Source organism: Phascolarctos cinereus, unplaced genomic scaffold (assembly GCF_003287225.1).
Source record: "Phascolarctos cinereus isolate Bilbo 61053 unplaced genomic scaffold, phaCin_HiC Scaffold_4;HRSCAF=312, whole genome shotgun sequence".
Lineage (NCBI taxonomy): Eukaryota > Metazoa > Chordata > Mammalia > Diprotodontia > Phascolarctidae > Phascolarctos > Phascolarctos cinereus.
In genome coordinates this window covers 461002595-461023446 of record NW_027555847.1, presented here as the reverse complement: position 1 = coordinate 461023446, position 20852 = coordinate 461002595, and the positions used below count along the sequence as shown (strand labels likewise).

The window sequence follows — 20852 nt, the reverse complement described above, 5'->3', positions numbered from 1 at the left end:
GCAGTACTTCAATGGATCAGTGATTTCATTCATCTTCTTAAGTATAAACACTTCCTCTAGGCATGCAGATTGCAACCCAATCACTCTTTCTTATCCTGTACAACTCTTGTCTAAGAGTTCTCCATTTTCTCCAGACTGAGTACCAGAACAGGGATGTATGGGGTGTTTTGGGAGGATGAGCACCTTTGTTGGGAGGGTTTGCTGAGCCCTTTTCAGGGTTGCTCGTCCACTTTTTAGGGTCTGCCTGTCATCCAGCTCTCACCTGTGACTCCCATAAGCTGTAGCATGTGAAGTGGCCACACTCTAGTAAAACCATCTTGGCAGATGGGCTAAACCAGGTCGAGAGGGAATATCTACCCCAAGCAATGTGAAGACTGCCCCCAGTGGAATAAGCAGATGAGAACAATTTGTTCCAATAGTTGTAGAACTCTTAGAGCTTGGTCAGACATGGAAGACATCAAGCACCATGGTTGTTCACCGCATCCCAGGTCATCTCCCAGTCATTTGGACCTTTGTTGCCCCTGGACTTCAGTGACTCTGGAAGACAGAGTGAGGCTGATAACTCTGTGAAGCTCTGTCTCACATAAATCCAATTCATTCACAAGTCAAGACATGACCCCGTGATGTCACTGGTCTTTTGTGAAGGACAAACACTTGGAACAGTATTCAGATTATCCATTGTTTAACTTTTGATTTTCACACATGACTAGCACCCTCCTTTTCTGATTATGTATCTTTTATGACACTTTTTGTGTCCAGTTTTCTCTCCATTGCCTTTTGGATGACATGCAATTTAGATTTTTCAGAGATGATTCACACGGACACATGGTATCACTGGAAGAATATTGCTTAAAAGATGAGCTTTTGTTTCCTGTAGAAATTTGGGGCCATTCAAAGTTCTGCATAGTTTTCTCACTGCAATTTAGTTTGTTTATAGAATTCTTGGCCCAGATCACTGTTCATCTGCAATGTCTGTCCAAGATATATGTACCTCCATGGTCCACCCAAAGGCACAGTATAGTCTGCACAATAGGCATTCTTCATCTACTTGGTTTTTCATGTATGTATTATTAGGATGCCCCCTTGAGTGGGGCTTATGGCTCTGCAGTGTTCTAGGTCTTGACTTAATCACTACAATGGCATCAGTAAAATAAGAAAATCTGGAGATACTAATTTATAAGGAAATGCCACTTCCTCTGGACTCTTCAACACATCCTTTAATTACCAGTGGCATACATCTATGACTAGTATACTTCTTTGTTTTGTGTTTTACTTGATACTTTAAAATTTTTTTATTTTTTGGTGAGGCAATCAGGGTTAAGTGACTTGCCCAGGGTCACACAGCTAGAAGTGTCAAGTGTCTGAGGCTGCATTTGAACTCAGGTCCTCCTGACTACAAGGCCTGAACTCTATCTACTGTGCCACCTAGCTGCCCTTTACTTGATATTATTAATAAAAAGATTGAACAAAGTTATTTTTGTTGTTGCATCTATCAGGTAATCACCTATGATCTTGACATAAGTGACTGTTTGCAGCAACCTAGGCTAGTACTGTCATATAAACACTATGTATACCATTGTCACTGTTCGATCTTTGTTCTCTAAGAGGATCAATAACATCATGAAGATTATGTCTTAACTTGCGTGTGAACTGCATTTAAGTGAGGTAGAGCTGCAAAAAGTTGTCAGAGTAACTGAAGTCCAGTGGCAAGACAAAAAGTCAATACTGGCAATGGCCCAGGATTCAGTGGGTGACCCTGGCCTTTCTAAATTAAAGTCTTTCCCAGGTTTTGGTTTGTCTGAGGCAATGCCCATTCAATGACTAAGGGCTAGGTAAGAATTGAGACAATTTACAGTTATAAAACTATCAATCTTGGAGGGAAAGACTCAGAGTTTCTGGCCAGAAAAGAAAACAAATGCTATTTACACTCATTCTCAGCCATTAGAACCTAAACAAAGAGCCACAAGGGCTTGGGTTGGGGGCTATTATTGGCCATTCAATGTATACCAAAAATGCCTTTTGGGTGACCTGAATGGAGAAAGTGGCCGACTGTCAGAATATTAAAGTACGTTGCATCTTATAAATTGACCATTTTTCTCCAAAAAAAAGTGTTGGATGAGAAGTACCTCCTCTGACAGTCTGTGTGACCTGGGTTAAATCACTTAACCTTCTTGGGCCTAGTTTCTTTTATCTCTAAGATAAATGAGGGTGTGTTTGGCAGTGGTGGGCACATGTGCTTCTCTATGGCTCCTTTCAACTAAATGTTTATGACTGAGAATCTACCTTTGAAACATCTAGTTTTGCAGTCAATCAACCAACATTTATTAGGCACTTACTATGTCCTAAGGGCATACCAAGAAAGGGGAAAAAAATGAAACTCCACAACACAGCACAACAAACAAACAAAAAAATTCTCTGCTCTAAAGGAACTCACAGTTAATGGGAAAGACAACATGGAAATGGAAGTGGCCAAATAGGTACAACCAGAGGAAAAAGCAGTGCCATGAAAACAGAAATGTGCAATAATTTTATTTGTAACATTTGTCATCTCATTTCAGTAAGTATTTTGATATGTATTTTGATATTTTTGCATAAATATTTTTCAACTTTATTATTTTAAAATGTGTCATTTTGGTAGTTGTCACAAAGGGGGTTTCACGTGAATAATAGGAAAAGAAAGATTTCTAAAAGTAATTATTTTTAAATGTAAAATCCAGGCAAATGAAAATATGCTGCCCAACAGACATGCATTACACTCCCAGCTTTTTTCAATGCTTAGAATGTTTCCTTTTATCATTCATCTGCTGAATTCCTTCCCCTTCATTTAAGTCCAACTTAAATGCATCACTCAAATTCAAATAGAACTTTGCTTTGTAACTCTCTAATGCATTTAATGCAAAATTACTGATGACAACTCTTTGTGTTGATGTGTATCCCCAACATGTATTATAAGCTAGTTGTGGGCAGGGTTCTGGCTGTTAGCACAGTGCTTAGTACACAGTAGAAGGAAATGTTTGTTACGGTTTGTAAATTTCTCTTTAGATCATTTATTCTGAAGGTTGGTCTATATTTTAAATGATTTTAATGGGAAAATTATTTTCCCATGAAACAGATGAGCTAATAATAAAAATAAGTATTCAGAATTTTGATGTGTGGAAATTATTAGCAAAATTTATTGAGTTAAATGCATGTCTCCTTATAATAAATACTTTTATAATAAAAAAAATTCCACTCTTTACAAGAAGAACATACCAATATATATTCAATACTAGTTAATATGACACAATTTCAGTAGGTTGAAAACGGATTTCTCCTTGGATTTTTATCACAATAAAATTGTGTTGAAAAAATTAAAAATGATTATGAAAAATTATGAAGGTGTAATTCATAGGAGGAATCTGTATTTGTTAGCAGTTTGGGCACAGTCAAATTATTTATATCCATTGAATAATAAATGTATATTACCTTTTTTAATCAAATTGACAAAGAGCAGTAAAGACATTAAATATTAAGTTTTTCAGGTTTACATTTTATGCATGTGCTAAAGCTTTCAAATATACATACATATTAAAAACTGAATATTAAGATTAATTTCTCCAGTGTCCCTGTTTAGTAACTGAGAGTATGCCTCATTATTTCTTTGTTACCAGTACACCACTTAGCCATTTTGATTTATGATCAAATGACAGTCTTTTTCTTTAATTCCTAAAGCATTCCCAAATATATCACTAAGATGTATGTTAAATGATTCAAGAGGCTGCTTTTAGTGAGTTGCAACGTATTAAGTGGACTAAATGATGATTTACTGCTGTCTAGCTTTTGAAGCACCTTAATAAACAAACAAACAAACTTGTGCATTGTACTGAAAGTGGTATTGGTGTAGGAACTAATAATCTCCCTAAACATTTCATTTAGTACCAATGACTAAATTAAGCACTTGAGAGAACAGATCATCCAAAAGCCAGCATGGCTTCATCAAGAACAAGTCATGCCAGAATGACTCATTTCCTTTTTTAATGAGGTTACCAAGCTGGTAGACCAGTCAACCAATAAGCAATTATTAAATGCCTACCAGGTACCAGCCTCTGTAGTAAGCATTAGATCAGGAGAATGCTGTATAGTTTACCTAGATTTCAGCAAAGTATTTAGCATAGTCTCTTATACTATTGTGGAAAAAAAAATGGAAAAAAGCTATGTTCAATGACAGTACAGTTAGGAAGATGGTTTAATGACTGGACTCAAGAGTGGTCAATCTGCAATTGTTAATTTGGTGGGAGGTTTCTACTGCAGTTTCCCAAGGACCTGAGCTTTCCCAACATTTTTATCAATGCCTTGGATGAATATACAGATCTGAGCTTTCCCAACATTTTTATCAATGCCTTGGATGAATATACAGATCTCAGCTTTCCCAACATTTTTATCAATGCCTTGGATGAATATACAGATGGTATATTTATCTAATTTGTAGGTGATGAGAGTCTGGGCTCCCAGCTGAGTCAAGATCCAGATAAAGATCTTGACAGGCAACACTGAACTGATTCTCATATGAAATAGGGATACATTTGAAATATTACAAATTAATTCTCTTAAACTCAAATATAAGATTGGGTATATGTATACTTGACTAGGCAATATTTTTTGTGAAAAAAGTCTGAGGTTTTTTTTTTCTTCTTTTGGTATACTACCAAATCAATATGAAATTTCACTGTGAGGCTGCCCCCAAATTAATGCTGCATTGAAAGGCAGTTTCCCTGAACAAAGTGATAGTCTTATCCTACTCTGCCCTGGTGATAATACTGTGTTCACTTCTAGGCTCCATATTTTAGGAAAGACCTTGACAAGTCAGAGTACATTCAGAGGAAGGTGGACAGCGTGGTGAGGGGACTAGAGATCAAGCTATATGGAGGGATGTTAACTGAGGGATCTGAAGTTATTTAGTTTGGAGAAGAAATAAAATAGAGGGGTAGACAATAGCTGTCTTCAGGTATTTTATGTTGGAAGAAGGAATAGACTTAACCCTAGCAGATAAAATCAGGAAGTGATTGGTATAAGTTGCAGTGGAATAGATTTTTAGCACTACCTGAGGAAAAACTTAAAAATTATAATTTTAATTATAATTACTGCTCTGAGTAGTAGTGGGGTTCCTCTTACTGAAGGTTTTCAAGTACAGCTGATATTGTAGAAGCAACTGTTTTTAAGCTATAGACCGAGCTGGACTCACTAGATGGACTCTGAAAGCCCCTTCCAACTTCTTTATTCTATGAAGTTTTAATTATTGTTTTTTTGTAAACAACCATACCAAAGTATTCCATTTAAAAATAATCTTATTTTTGTAGATATATTCACATTCCCTTCCTCCTTTATCTTTAGCTTAGTTTGAATGGATTGTCATTCTTTAAAATCTGATTGATAAATATTATCATTGGTGGTAATGGGGTAAGCTCCCAATTTTTCTCTCTCTGACTTAATTTGGTCTTTAATACTTCTACCTCTTAATCCATTAAGTTAATTTCTTTGTGATAAGAGTTTTTTTCTCAATTACTTGCTAGTACCTTTTAGTTAAGCTTGACAGGTTGATTAGCTATATTATGTAGGAAGGAGTGACTGTGACAACTGATTTCCTCAGGAAAAAACACTGTGAGATACTGTAATATCTTATTTACTTGATATCATGGGGAAAATGAGATGTCCCACACAAGGAGATCTTCCATTTGACTGAAGTTTACTTTGAAGTATCAAAATATCAACAATTAAAACTATTCTTTATGAAAATTTGTCTAAAATGCATTACCTATTCCCTTACTTCTCAGAATATAATGAACACAAATCTTTTCTTAAACAGCATTATAATATTTATCATCATCTTCAATTATTATTACAGTGCTATAATATAGTAATACTTTCATGACTACTAAGGTATGTAAGATGCTGGTCTTTTATACTCTTCCTTCCACTAGCAAGCTGCCAACAGTCACATTTGGATGCTGTTAAAAACTCTGCTTTTATTAGATTCTTTTATAATTTTCAGCCTCTAATCTGTTGTAGGTTGGGTACTTGATGACTGTTTGTTAGAATTGTATGTGATACAACTAACTTAAGTCAACCAGACTTTTTTAAGAAGTAAAATATGCAGGTTTTATTGTGCCTGGCTTCGTGACAGCTGTTTTTGTGTGCAGAGGCCTTTTTTCTCTTACTCCCCAATTAAAGGCTGTGTTCTAGATGTATGAGGTTATTAGAAGTTGTGATTTCTAGTGAGAGAGTTGTGACTGTGTATAATCAGCTTAGTACCACTATATACTTTGCCAATGATATATAACAGTAATGAAATTTTGTCTACAATTTTGGAGCTATACAAACCATATAATAAATTTGAATTACCTTATAAATAATCTTTAAAAGGTCCATTTCAGTAAATAATTTTCCAGCATTATCCTGAAAAAAATTAAGGATCTGACGTTCCCGTGCATTTCTGTGAGAAATGTATTCTTGAATTTTAGCTTCAGGATCACTGATGACTGGGCCATGTCCTAAATTAAAATATATTTACAAAACACAAACCATTTAGATAAAAAGAACTTATTTATTCAACCAATTTTAAAAGAATTTTAGATGTCCTGAAACAACCTATCATAGTTCTAAGAGATATGAATCTTTCTGACTGCTATAAAATTATAATACATTTTAAAGAATAATCTAAAAGAACAGAATTATGTTAAAGTAAAATATGTAAAAATGTACTTATGTACATTAAAAGCAATAAATATAGAATGAATAATGAGAATGTAAAATCATATTTCCTTATCAGTGACTGAGATTTGTTAAAATAACTCATAAGGCAATACCTCATATTTGAACTTTACTAATTTAGAAATTTGGATAGGTCTAAGCAATTTGGTATTTGTTGTGTTTCATAAACCATTTCTAAATAAAGAAAACAAATTAATTGGTTACACAACAGACTACAGGAAAGATATTTAAAATACATGAGAACAAAATATTTTCAAGAGGCCTAAATCACAGATGTACAATTTCTATATTAATAGAACAAGTTGTTCTATTTATTAAAATAGGCATGGTCTAAGCACCAACTCATTAACCTAGTTTGAGTTCTTTAGGAGGCAGTAAGACATTTCTTTATAATATTCTCTAATTCATATTGACGTTCCTCCCTATTTGTTTCAATGAGTGTAATTTTCCTATAGCATTAAGATGTAAAATAATACATACAAGATAAAAACTAACAAGTGAATATAATGTAGTATGCAGGTTAAAATGCATGATTGGTTTAAAAAAGTGACATTTTAAAAAGGTAATGAAAAACAATCTATTTTCATAGAAAATACCATCCCTCCATTCCAGAATAGTGAGAAATTGTCCCCCAAATAGGGATGTAGGTAGGAAGAGAATAAGTAATTGCTTTCAATGATTCTAAGTCTCTAGGCTTAGATGAATTACATCGAAAGGCACTAACTGGCAGTGTTACTGTTGAGCCACTACCAGGGATCTCTGAAGATGGTGGAGATGAATACTATAAGCCTGAAGGTCAAATTCTGCACTAAATGAGAGAGAAAGCGTGAGAGTGAGAAAGAGAGAGAGAGAGAGAGAGAGAGAGAGAGAGAGAGAGAGAGAGAGAGAGAGAGAAAGAGGAGAGAGACAGAGAAAGAGAGAGAAAGAAGAGAGAGAGAGAAAGAGAGAGAGAGAAAGAGAGAAATAGAGAGAGAGAGAAGAGAAGAAAGAAGAGAGAGAGAGAAAGAGAGAGAGAGAAGAGAGAGAGAAGAGAGAGAGAGAGAGAGAGAGAGAGAGAGAGAGAGAGAGAGAGAGAGAGAGAGAGAGAGAGAGAGAGAGAGAGAGAGAGAGAGAGAACACGAACAAGAGACTGGAGTCTCCAAATGACAAACCACTCAGCCTGACTTCAATTCCTGGAAAAATTCTGTAATGTATTAGGATCAAAACAATCCAGAACGACTTCATCAAGAACAGGTCATGCCAAATTATCATCATTTACTTTTTTTTGGTGAGGGTTAGAAGATACAGTTTACTTAGATTTTAGAAAAGCATTTAGCAAAGTCTCCTCCTGTGCTATTCCTGTGGAAAAGACAGAGAAATGTGGGCTAGAAGTTATTATTAATGATTCAAAGTCAGCTTGGAAAGTCTCTAGTGAAGTGTCCCAGGGATCTGTAGTTAAGTTGGGTGGCAGAGTGCAGGATTTAGAGTCAGGAAGACTTTGAATATTTATTAGCTATGTGACTCTGGGCAAGTTGCTTAAAGTCTGTCTGCCTCTGTTTCCTCATTGGTAAAACGAGGATAATACTTGCTCCTAATTCCAAGTGTTGTTGTGAAGATGAAATGAGATGATATATGTCAAGCTCTCTGCAAACCTTAAAACCTTATGTAAATGTTAACTATTTTTATTATAATCTTGGGCTTGTGATAAATGTCCAAGATGTGGCATCTTTATCAATGACTTGGACAAAAGCTATGATGGCATACTTATCAAACTGGCAGATGACACAAAGCTAGAAGGTACAGCTAACATGTTGAATAAAAAAGTCAGGGCCCAAAACGGTCTTGAAAAGCTACACACAGGATGGAATGTAATAAGATTAAATTTAATAAGGATCAATATAAAATCTTAATCTTGGGTTCAAGAAATCAACTTCACAAGTACAATATGGAAGAAGCATCAGTAAGTGGTGGTTTATGAGAGAAAAAGTTCAACATGAGTTGACATTGTAATACGATAGCCCCTCAAACATGCAATTTTAGGTTAAGAGAGGTATAGTATTCATGATTAGGCAGGATGGTGACAGTGCTATTGTATTCTGACCTAGTCACACTACATTTAAAATACTGTGTTCATTTTTGGGTGCCAAATCCTAGGAATAATGTTAACTTGGAGAGTGTCCAGAGGAGGGTGACTTGAATAGTGAAATCATTTAAAAGACATGAAGTTCAGATAAAGGAATTATAGATGAATAGTCTAAAGAATAGAAATCTTAGGAGGCCATGTCAGCTATCTTCAAATATTAGAAAGAGGAAATCCACCTTTCTGTTCTGCTCCACAGGACAGAATAGGAGGAAGTTGTAAATAGGCCAGTTTTTGCTTGATAGAAGGAAAAATGTCAACAATCAAAGTTGTCAAATGTAGAATGACTATCTAGAGAGATGATGAGGTCCCTGACTCTCAGTAAAGGCTATAGGAAGAATTGTTGAATAGGTACAGAAAATTCTTGTTTAGATGTGAGCTATGGTAGATGGACTTTGGAGATCCCTTCCACCTTGAAGATTATTCTGTAAAAGGGACTTCCCAGAGTTCCATAGAAAAATCTTTCATGTAAATGAGTTTGTGTAAGATACTTACTAGAAATAAGCAATGAAAAATTTAAAAAGCATAGTAGCTAAGCTTCTGGTTTCCATTTTTTTTTTAACAAAATGCATGTAGGTAACTCTACCATGTATGGTTACTAAGGAACCATTAATTTACCTTGTTGGAATGGTGGCTATTAGAACTTTTCAAAATCCTTCCTTCCCTAATTTGGGAACCCCTGCTTCATTTTCCCTTCTCTTTCAGCTTGCTTCTAGAAGCCTGAGGCTTCTATGTCCCAGTTAGGTGCAGATCCATGACAGGGTTTGAAGTAGCTGAATAATCAGTAACCAAGTAAGGGAAAGGCAAATGGAGTCTTCATTTTTTCCAACACCACTGCTATTTCTCCAGCCCCAGCACACATCATCATAGACTCAATGTCCTGGCCTGCCCTTCCCCATTCCCACTCTTTATCAACTACCTCCTGTGCCTGGTCTCATCCTGCTCTTCTGTGCAGAGCCATTGCCCTAAGGTTGACTATTCAGGAGAGGTTGAGTGAGGTAAATTTTCTGAAGTGAAATACTGATGACTAATGCTTTAGTCTTTTTTGTATCCAAAGACCTCATTTTAGCATCTGTATACAAATTGACTATATGCTTCCTTCAGGATTGGGAAAATAGGGGGAAAATTATAAGTTGCATTGTATTCTATAAAGGATTAGGCGGAAGAGAAATCCCACTTGGAAATAGACAGTGACAGGATCTTTGAAAGAAAAGTAAGGGAGGGATATGGTTCCAAAAGACTATCCAGAATTGTTTTTTTTTCTTTTTTGTTGATGAGGCAATCGGGGTTAAGTGACTTGCCCAGGGTCACACAGCTAGTAAGTGTCAAATGTCTGAGGTCACATTTGAACTCAGGTCCTCCTGACTCCAAGGCTGGAGCTTTATCTACTGCGCCATCTAGCTGCCCCCCAGAATTGTTGAATAGCTCTTCCAACAGTGCATTATGAGCCCATTCCCTCACAACCTCTCCCACAATTACTATTTTGAAATCTTAACCTATATGTATAGGAACTACTACAGCATTTTTTTGTAGTGTGAAGAACTGGAAACAAAATAGTACCCAACATTTGGTTGAAAAGCTGGACAAATTTTCACATATGAATGTACTATTACTGTGCCAAGAGAAATGACAACGTACTGACTCTGACCCCAGGCAACACATTTATTCTTTTAAGATCCTAAGTTGGAGAGGCTATCAATCTTTATTAGCAGAGGGAGTTTCTTGTCTAGGTGTTCCCTATGCTGACAAAATCTAGTCTTTGTAGTCTTACTCCCCTCTCTGTATTCCTGGACTCAGTAACACCGAATCAATAGTGACTTCCAAGAGATTCCTGGTGAAATCTACCTCTTAGCTCTGAGCAGAGAGGTAATGAACCAAGGATGCAGAATGAGATATGCATTCTCAGGCACGGCCATTGTTTTGCTGGATGATACATATTTGCTAAAGGTGGGTAGAGGAGAGAAGCTTCACCTTTCCAAGAGGTAACAGGATGGTAGGTTAGTAAGAGAAGCACAGAGGAAAACAAAATGGCACAGAATGGGACACAGAGTAGCTTTGTTACTACCTTGCTAAATTTTATATATGTGCATATATATATATACTTTCTAAAAAAACAAACTCTACAAAACAGTTCAATTTCTCTAACGATTTTTTCTTGTTCTTTATATGTTGAAATATGTATTTGTTGATAATTAAGTTAATAATTAGTTTTTTGATAAGTTTACAATAAAACAAAAAAGTTTCAGGGGTTGAGGACAACTTGTTTTAATAGACCATGAAGTGTGCCTGATATTCTATCGGCCAATCAATGAGTTCCTTGTGTTCCATCATTTGCCAGCAAACAATGGCCCAAGCTCTATAATCTCATCTATTTGACAGGGGAACTCCTCGATTTGATCAGGATCGTACATCCTATAAACTTATCAGGTTATTTAGGAAATTCCTTAATTTGATCCAGGTCTCCTCTGATTTATCCTCCTTAAAAGTAACTTGTAGGAAAAGCTGGCTCAGGTAAGACTGAGAAGAGAGTTCTTGGACCATGAGTTCCTAAAAATGAAAGTTCTTGAGTTCCTAAGAAAGCAAGAGTCCCTGAATTTGAGTCAGACATTAGTCTTCTGGAGTGAAAACAGTTCCTTCACAGTGTATTTCTCTGAGAAGGGGATTTCCAAGGAGAACTGGCCTTAAGCTGAAGAACTAAGTTAAGCCATGAGAGGCTAGGAAATCTTGGTAATTTTTCATTTTATTGTTATGAATGTAAAATGTTGTTTTGAAGTAATTGGGGGAGTATTTGTTCAACACTCACACAAAGTGTCTTTACCTTCTGAAGAATGGGTGGAGTTGGATGAAGTAGAGGCTTATGGGATATTTGAATATCTAATGTTTTCATATTTGTTCTTGAGTTTATATCTTAGGCATTTTCTGTGGTGGATGACATACTGGATACCCATACACTACATAATTTTGTGGGAGAGCACCACTACCCACATTTAGGGAAACCTAGACTTGAATGATATCTAAGCTTTACTCATATTTTCTTGCAAGTTTTATTTCAGGAAAGAATCAATAAACCAGAGAGAGAATCTGAGCTCATAGGGCCCTCAGGATTAGACCTAGGCCTGTCAGCAAGGGGGAATGACCCCTGGAGCTTTGAGTGATATGTAAAATGAAAGGGTTGGCCTAGATGACCTTTAAGATATTTTCTAACTCTAAATCTTATGAATTTCCTTTAGTATTTGTCCAAGAGTCTTTTATCTTAACATTATTTTCAGATTTTTACTGAGAGCAGAGACTGTCTCTTTTTGTATCCCCAGTATTAGTACAGTGCCTGGCTTACTATATATTGATAGAGTATAAAAACACTTGCTAGAGCTTATCTTTTTCCTCCTAAATATTTTTAATTTACTTGTTTCTCCTACAACTATAGTTATTCCTTCTACTTCAAGGGTATTAGGGTTGTGGTGCCCCCATGATATGGAAAATTTGTGCAAAATTTTTTTGGCCCTCCCTTCATGCCAGAGAAGAAGTCTGCATTATTAGGGTATTAAAAGATAAAATATGTCGATACTATACAATATCATACAAATATTTTATGCATTTTTGAATTTCTAAACTTTTTCTCTATTGTCTGCTGGCTTTCACATGTCATCTGTGGCTTCTGTAAAACTTTTCCAAAATTCCTATTTAATTTCCTATTCTGACCTGGGATATATTAAAACTGGGATGGAGAAAGTCATAATGTGGAAGGGATAATTATATTTTACACATAGAACTTAACTTTTCCCCTCTGGGCCTCTCCCTCTCATTGGCTGGTTCCTCTAAGACCCTCTATTTTAAAGAGTAGGCCCAGGCCAGCCATGTCTTCATTCCTCTCTAGCCTGCATTCTCAACCCTCCTGGATTTTTTCTTTATAATACTGCTGTACCAAGTACCTTCGCAACCATCCCCACCCCCCTTCAGTTCTCTTTTATGTGTTATCTTCCACCATTAAAATGTAAGCTTGAGAGCAAGGATTCTCTTTCTGCTTGTATTTGTATTCCTGGCACTTGGCACAGTGCCTGGTCTAGAGAATAAGCACCTGCTAATGGACTTGCTAATTTAAAAAACAAAACCAAAAATCCTTGTAAAAGAAATCTCTTAATATATACCTACATGGTATGGCAAAACAATTCCTACATTGGCCGTGTTCACCTGTCTCTTTTTGCATTTTAAGTTCATCACTGCTCTGTAAGTGATATGTTAGATCTTCATTCTTTTGGATTACTGCATTGATGACCATTCTAAAGGTTTTCCTCTATTATGTTGTCAGTGTATAAATCATTCCTAGTTCTGCTCCCTTTGCTCTGCACCAGTTCACAAAAGTCCTCCCAGCTTTGCTGTAATTGCCCATTTTATCCTTTCTTGCCTAGCTACTCACTGGCAGGATGCTGCTCCACGGTCTGACACTTTGGGAACTTGCAACAAGTTGGTCTTTCTCTTCACATTAACCTTTTAACTGCTCCCTTCCTCGCTTGTTTCTTCTCCATTGTCAGCAGCCGGAGAATCACAGGGCATTACAGGGGGTGGCAGAAACTATGCTTCTCAGTAGCTGTTTGATAAAAGCCCTGTTTAAGAATAAGATCCTGTCTTCTCTATCTTCTAGATCATTTTTGTAAGAATTCCCTTTCTCCCAGTCTTTAAGATAAAGGGAAAATAGAGTTATAGACTTGTTTGGTGGTTGACATACCTGTGAGACAAACAATGAGGCTTCTTTTTGTAGGGGTTGAGAGTAATTTATAGATTTTTTTTTTACGGGCCATAACCCTCACAGTTACTGTGTGTGGTGGCAAGACAGATATTATTACTCCATATTACAGATGAGAAAACAGATACTCAAAGAAATTAAGTAACTTGCTCAAAGTGGCAAAGAGCTGAATAAGTTTCCTGACTCTTGATCTAGCTCGCTTTCTGCTTCATTTTATAAAGCCCTAGAGGATTTATGGAATCAAAATACTTGAGAAATATTGACTTAAGCCAGACTTCTTAGCAGTGTTAGACTTTTTCCTTTGTACTTTTTGAAAACTGACAAGAGCTGTTCAGTATTTTTATCAATATATTATAACCCTCTTATGCTTGTAGAAAGACATTTACTTACCCCTCAGCCTTCTTTTTAGATATTTTTAACAAAATGGGACATTCTTAGGGATGGAATTGAATAAAGTACATTTATTATTGTATATCTTTAAAAAACTTTACCCCATTACCTGACAAATGGGTACACAAGTTGAAACTAGTTGCCTACCTGGGTATATCAGATCAGCTTTAACCTTTAATAGTTTTTCTAAGGAATTCATGTAATCATAAAGATCTTCAAATATTGTTGTTCCTTCTCCTAGAATGCAGTCTCCAGAAAAGATAGCATTTTCCTCTTCTAAAAGCAGAGCCATATGATCATCAGTGTGTCCAGGTGTGTATAGAATTCTGGTTAACAAAAGAAACAAATAGTCATAAGCAATCATGGTACCTTAGAGTTAGCAGCCAAAATGAGAAATCAACTAATACACACCCTTGTCTTCAGGAAAGACCAAAGAAACTACCTTCTTCTAAAGGTGGAAGTTATACCATTACCTGGAAAACCCTTTTGGGGATCAGCAACTGTCACCATCCAAAAGAATCAATTGCATGTGGTATGGGGAATGTGGTATAGTAAACAGGGCATTGGACTTTCACCTCAGACACTTAGTCTAAGTCACTTGACCTCTTTGGGCCTCAGTTTCCTCATCTATAAAATTAGCAGGTTGGACATCTATGAGCCTAAGATCTCTGCCTTCTTATGTATAAGTACTTACTCAGTGGTTAGTGCTAAGAGTGAAACATACTATCTTTGCCCTCAAAAGGCTTAAAATGATAACAGCATTTAAATAGCATTTTCAAGTTTGCAAATTACTTTTACTTCCTTTTGATCTTCACAACCCTGTGAAGTGAGTATTATTATGCCCACTTCACAGATGAGGAAACAGGTTGAAAGTCTAAGTGGCTTGACCAGGATCACACTGCTAGTAAGTATCTAAGGCAGGATTCTCTCTTTCCTCTCCTGGTTGTGCTGACTCTTAGGACTTTGACACCATGACAAAGCTACCTTCTCACTGGAGTATTGTACACCGTGCCAGTCCCCTTCTACCCCTGGCAAGTTCTTTGTGGGACCCTCCATTGTGGGAAGGTCCTGCTTTGTTCCCTTCCTGACTGTGTGGTGCTTCTTACTGTCAGGACTTTTGACACCAGCCCTAGGAGTACTTTCTTTCCCTCTCTTTCCTTTATATGTATCCTCCTGCATTGGAAATCGAACTCTTTGAACAGGGACTGCCCAGTGCCTGCACACAGTAGCACTTAATAAATGCTTGCTGCCTGTCTGAACTTCCTTGGGTGTTTCTGACTTCAAATCCAGTACACTGCAACACCTCGTTGACTAACATAAGATTGTGTCTAACATAACCTGTATCTTATTGTTATATCATTAATCTCATTTTGATAAATCCTCAGTATAAATTCTGATTATCTAGTCCTTATATTCTATGTAAGAGTAATACACATATATGTTTATAAGCCTCACTACACATCTATTCACAACTGTCTTGGACCTCATCCAAAGTAGCAAAGTACTGAAGTATGTAAAATACCACTATGTTATATGGCAGTCTCATACAAAGGACACTAAGGACAGCATTAGAAGACTTTTGTGTGTGTGGCAAAAAATCAGATTGTGCTTTGATCTTTCTGCTTGGTTAAACTGTTAAGTGGGTTTAGTTAAGACATCCTCTTCACCTCAAAGCTACATATATACACACACACTATATATATGTGTGTATATATATATATATATGTATATATGTGTATATATGTGTGTGTGTGTATATACATATATATATATATATATATATACACTTTATGAAAATATTAAAGTATATTTTATTTAGCTAAGTTACTTAGTTTAAAAGTAAAACACCTTCTTTGGTCATCTTTGAAAAGATTTAATTTTACTATAACTAGACAGGTATATATAGATGTAAGTGTGCATATATACACATATATACATATCTTTATCTATCCAACTATATATTTCTCTCTATATATTTAATACCCCCCCCCCAGGGCCTCATCTTATTGTAGACTTGTCCCTAATTTGTTGAAGGTATGGCAGTAGAGTCTGAGATCTAATAGGTTCTGCCAAACTGGAAAGGTTTTAAATGTGGGCCAGGTGAAAACACCGTTCCTTTCCCAAAACCCAGCCTTTGTTGGAGAGGCTTATTACTGGATGGTTGGCCACCAGGTGATGAATTTTCTTTGGTCATAACAACTCAAAGACCATTTTTTTTTCTTTTTAGGCAATTGGGGTTAAGTGACTTGCCCAGGGTCACATAGCTAGTAAGTGTCAAGTATTTGGTCTGAGGCCAGATTGGAACTCAGGTCCTCCTGACTTCAGGGCCTGTACTCTATCCACTGCGTCACCTAGCTGCCCCCAAAGACCATTTTCTCACCTGAACAGATAAAATAATACATCTTTTAAGTATTGAAGTTAGCTTCTCAATGACTGAATTTTTTTGAGCATATAATTATAGGTTGCTAGGATTCCCATGCCAAGACCACCCCTCTCTTTTCACTCCTCTTTTTTAAAAAATTATTAGGAAACAGCCTGTTTTGAACAGCTAAGGCCCAGCAAGCAGGCTGCGCCCCAAGCTTGGCATAACAACAATCCTTTGTGCTCACTCTCTGGATGAACTCTGCAGTAGCAAAATCCCAGAACTGTTTCACATCAGCCCCAAGTGGTCCCTGAGTTGCACAAGTACCTGCAGGAACCATGTTCTGGTTATGAAACCCTGCTACGAATCAAGCATTTTGCTCATTTTTGCTGTTACACCCTCACTGCCATATCTACAGCTCACTGCATAGCTACTGCTATACGTATCAAGGCCTGGCCTCACTGTGGGGAGATCTCCTTGGTATCGGAGCAGACCTCAGCACATGTGTCTAGTTTCTCTCCACTAATGGAATCAAGAAAGATTTTTGCTTCTAACCATTGTGAGGTTTTTTTTTTCTTTTCCCAGAGTTAGCAGTGGTTGTATAACCTCTGTGGCTCTTTGGTCACTTATTTTCTGGGTTTGATAACATTTACATAATATAAAAGTTCAACATTTAGCTTGCTCAATTAAAAAAAATAAAGGTTCAGATAAAAAAAGTCTACCATTTGTCTATAATTCTCTTATCCTTTCCAACCAAAGTGTGAACAAAAACATATTTTTATTCTTGGCTTTTTAGTACAACCCTAGCATCTTGTCTGTCAGACCCCCATTTCTGTTTACACAGATATTTTCATTTCACACCCAAATATTCAAAACCAAATTCAACATATTTCCCCCCAAACCTCTCCCTACTCCTGACTTTCTATATCATCTACTTCTGTTAATAGCATTATTATTGTCCTAATCATTAACACTCAATGATCTGAAGCTGCCTGTGATTTATTCCTCTTCCTCTGGGATTAAATTAGTTTTCAAGTCCAGGTCAAATGTTATTTCTTCCATAAGCTACACTGCCCTCCCTGTCCCCCCCTCCCTAGCCAGGAGCATTCTTTTCCTTTTCTGAATTCTTACTACATTTTGTATTGTTTTGTGTACATAGGGTTATCAATTTAGAGTTGGAAGAGACCTTACGGATTGAGTACAACTTCCTTATTTTTCAGACAAGGAAACTGAGGTCCTTAGAGGTTAAGTGACTTGTGTGGGATCACAGAGCTTGTGAATGTCTGAGACTGGATTCAAACTTGGGTTTTTTGACTCTAAGTCCAGTGCCCTATCTACTACACTCTATCTACTATATCACATTGTCATATCTTCTCTTTCATACAATGAGGAAAGGGATAATTATAGTACACAATCTTGCCACTTCTTAGGAGAATGTCTTCACGAATTGCTGTGGCAGAATAAATAAATCATTACCTAGTGGTCAACTTAGCTTGGCTGGTTCCTGGCTAGGAAACACATGATTCATTACTGGGTCCATGTTTAAAGCCTTTCCAACTTGACAGCACAAGTCAGAGCTTATGCTGTTTCCATAGAGCCTTGAGATCCCAGGTCACCTTGATGCTGGGACACCTCACTGGGACAAAATTTTATTAGAGGTGATGGTGGTTAGATGGGCCTGAGGCAACACCTCCCAGTGATAAAGGTTATTTGGCTAGACAGCTTTTCTGGGAACTTTATTGCTGATGGGCAAACAAAACTACATTATAAAGATCTTAAAGGCTGTTGCCAAAAACCTAAAGGCTTTTAAGAAACTGAAATGATTTGGAGTTTCCTTTTTTTGCTGAAATACTAAAAATCATTCTATTAAGTATTTAACAAGCCCTTTGTAAGATGGTTTAACAAAATTTTGCACATAAGTGTGATATGAAGATGAAAAATAACATATAGATGCCAACGTAGTGTGAAACGTAATATTTTTTTCAGAACTGATGTCTTGCAAATATATGACTCAAATTTTCTGCTTTACAAGACAAATGTGGCATAGGATAACCCTAGGGTACACATCAGTTGAATCCAGTGGAAACTGAAGAGTGATTCATAAGAATGTGCAATAGCAAATATCTCCTCAGTCTTATTTAGTCAACTGCTAGGTGTCCTTAAAAATACTTGAGGTTATGTGAGAATATTCCAGATTTTATATATATATATATATAAAATAAAATAAAATAAAATATAATATAATATAATAATAATATACATATATGTATAGTAATTTCTTTAAGCATGATCAGACATTTATGCTAGACTGTATGAGAACAGATTTTTAAAAGTTCTGAAAAGGCAGGTTTAAGTCTATGGCTATATACTATGAAAAACATACTGGTAGTACTTATCTCAGGGTAACTGTGAAGACAAATGAGATAACACACATAAAGTACTTTGAAAAACCTTAAAGAATTCTATAAATGTCAGCTATTATTGTTGCTATTACTACTAATAAAACGCAAGGTGATATTCAGAGGCATGGAGACTTGTTGAGAGGCTTTTTTCCCCCCCTGAGTTTGCCAAAAAAAAAAAAAAAAGGCTATATTATACACTTCCCTGCTCTCCACTCTGAGGGCTCCTAGTTCTTCAGGTTGGCTTCCCATTATACCTTCCCAGAGTCACATGTAATACTACTTTTGTTCATCCTTCATTTTGAAGAGGATCAGTGACATCAGGGGATGATGTGTTGACTTGTGAGTTAATTGGATTTAAGTGAAACAGGGTTGCACAAAGTTGTCAGCTTCTCTTTCTTTTCTAGAGTCATCAAAATCCAGTGGCAAGACAAAAGTCAGGACGACTGGTGATGGTCTGAGAAGCCGTGGATGCCCGTGGTGTCTTTGATGTCTGACAAAGCTCTAAGTGCTTCACAGTGCCTGCTTTAGCCACCTTCATGGCTGTTGGAACAAACTGTTCTCACCTGCCCATTCTGCAGGGGAATCTTTACCTGTTTGGAATAGATATTGCCCTAACTCACTGGATGGGTCTGAAACCTGTTGGTAAACCTTAACCTGGAGAAGGTGAACGGGGTGCTCATGGTAGACTAGGACCTCTGGTGTGAGGGGCTTGTCACACTCTTTTCAGGGCTGCTTCCCTACCTTTGGTGTCCACCTCTCACTCAATTCTAAACTGTGGTTCCAAGAAGCTGTAGTATGAGCAGCAGCCATGTAACTACTACTACTACTACTATCACCACCACCACCACTGCCACTACTACTTCTTAACAGTTAAGCATGCTTCAAGGTTTACAAAGTACTCCTCTACAACAACCCTGTGAAGTAGGTAGTACAAGCAGAATTATCTTCATTTTAAACATAGGGAAACTCAAGCTGAGAATTTTGATGACTTGCTTATGGTTAAAAGTAATAAGCATCAAAGTTTAGATCTAAATTCAGGTCTCCTGAATTAAAATACAGTATTCTTTCCAGTAAAAAAGCCAATGTCAGAACTTAAAAAAACATTTTTCTTTCTTATTTATGAAACCTTTAATTAACAGGGGTGGAGGCGTGGGTAGGGAGGAATTTACAGGTACAAAAATTAGCAAGACACATACTCACCTACCATTGTAATCTACATTAAATTAAATAAACTTAACATGATGGGATCTCTTTATAATGCAATTATTAAAAATGGGATGACTGCATGTCATATTAAATTTTAATAGTATGTAGTACAATTTAAATATTGCTACTATTCAAGTAGTAAATGAAGGGCAGTGGATATTTTCCACAATGCTGGAACCTAGAAAGCCTCTTTCTCTAGGACAGATTAAAATATTAGTTTTGTCTAAGGCAGATGGATGAACTAAGACCTCTTTGATATCGTTTAAACGCTTCTTGTGGAAATAAGATTATTTCTAGTCATTATTATTACTCAGAGTTAGGCTAAGTGCAGTGATTTCTTTTATACAGTCTCTTTAATTAGAGACAAAGGACTTGGTGAAGCAGTTACTTCTGTCCCTACCTGCTTGCCAAGGCAACCCCTACTCCATAAGTGGAATACCAATGGTACACTTGATGAAAGACCTGAAGTCCTTGTATAAGAAGGGGCTATAGGTCTAGAGATAGCATACCCCTAAAATGTAAGGACATGAGCCAAAAATATTACACTTCGAAATTGAAGCTAATAAGAAATAAAAAAAGGAGATTTTTTTTTTTGCACAATTATCCTACCTTAAGAGAGGATTTCTAAATGAATTGTTTAAGAGACTAAGGCATCTCCTGAGAAGTAGTCATGCCTATCAGAGGAAAGCATATTTACTAGATTTGAAGTCAGAAGGCCTAGGTTTGAGTCCCGACTTCTGGTACATATTAGATATATGACTTTGAGTAAGTCATAACCTTTGGACTTCAATTTTTCCATCTTTAAAAGTATAAAAAAATCTCTGCTTGATTGGACTAGCTATTGTGAAGATCCTATAAAGTATGTGAAAGTTCTTTGAAAGCTTT

General features: G+C 36.5%; 1 protein-coding gene across 1 annotated transcript in view; it reads right to left on the bottom strand.

The window, feature by feature from the left end:
* Positions 1 to 20852, bottom strand: part of LACTB2 (lactamase beta 2) — a 43963-nt gene that overhangs the window by 2305 nt on the left and 20806 nt on the right. The window contains exons 4-5 of the mRNA XM_021002097.2: positions 14145 to 14323; positions 6379 to 6527 (exon numbers count right to left, since the gene is read on the bottom strand). Of these exons, the coding sequence (XP_020857756.1) occupies positions 6379 to 6527; positions 14145 to 14323 (328 nt within the window). The remainder of the gene's footprint in view (positions 1 to 6378; positions 6528 to 14144; positions 14324 to 20852) is intronic.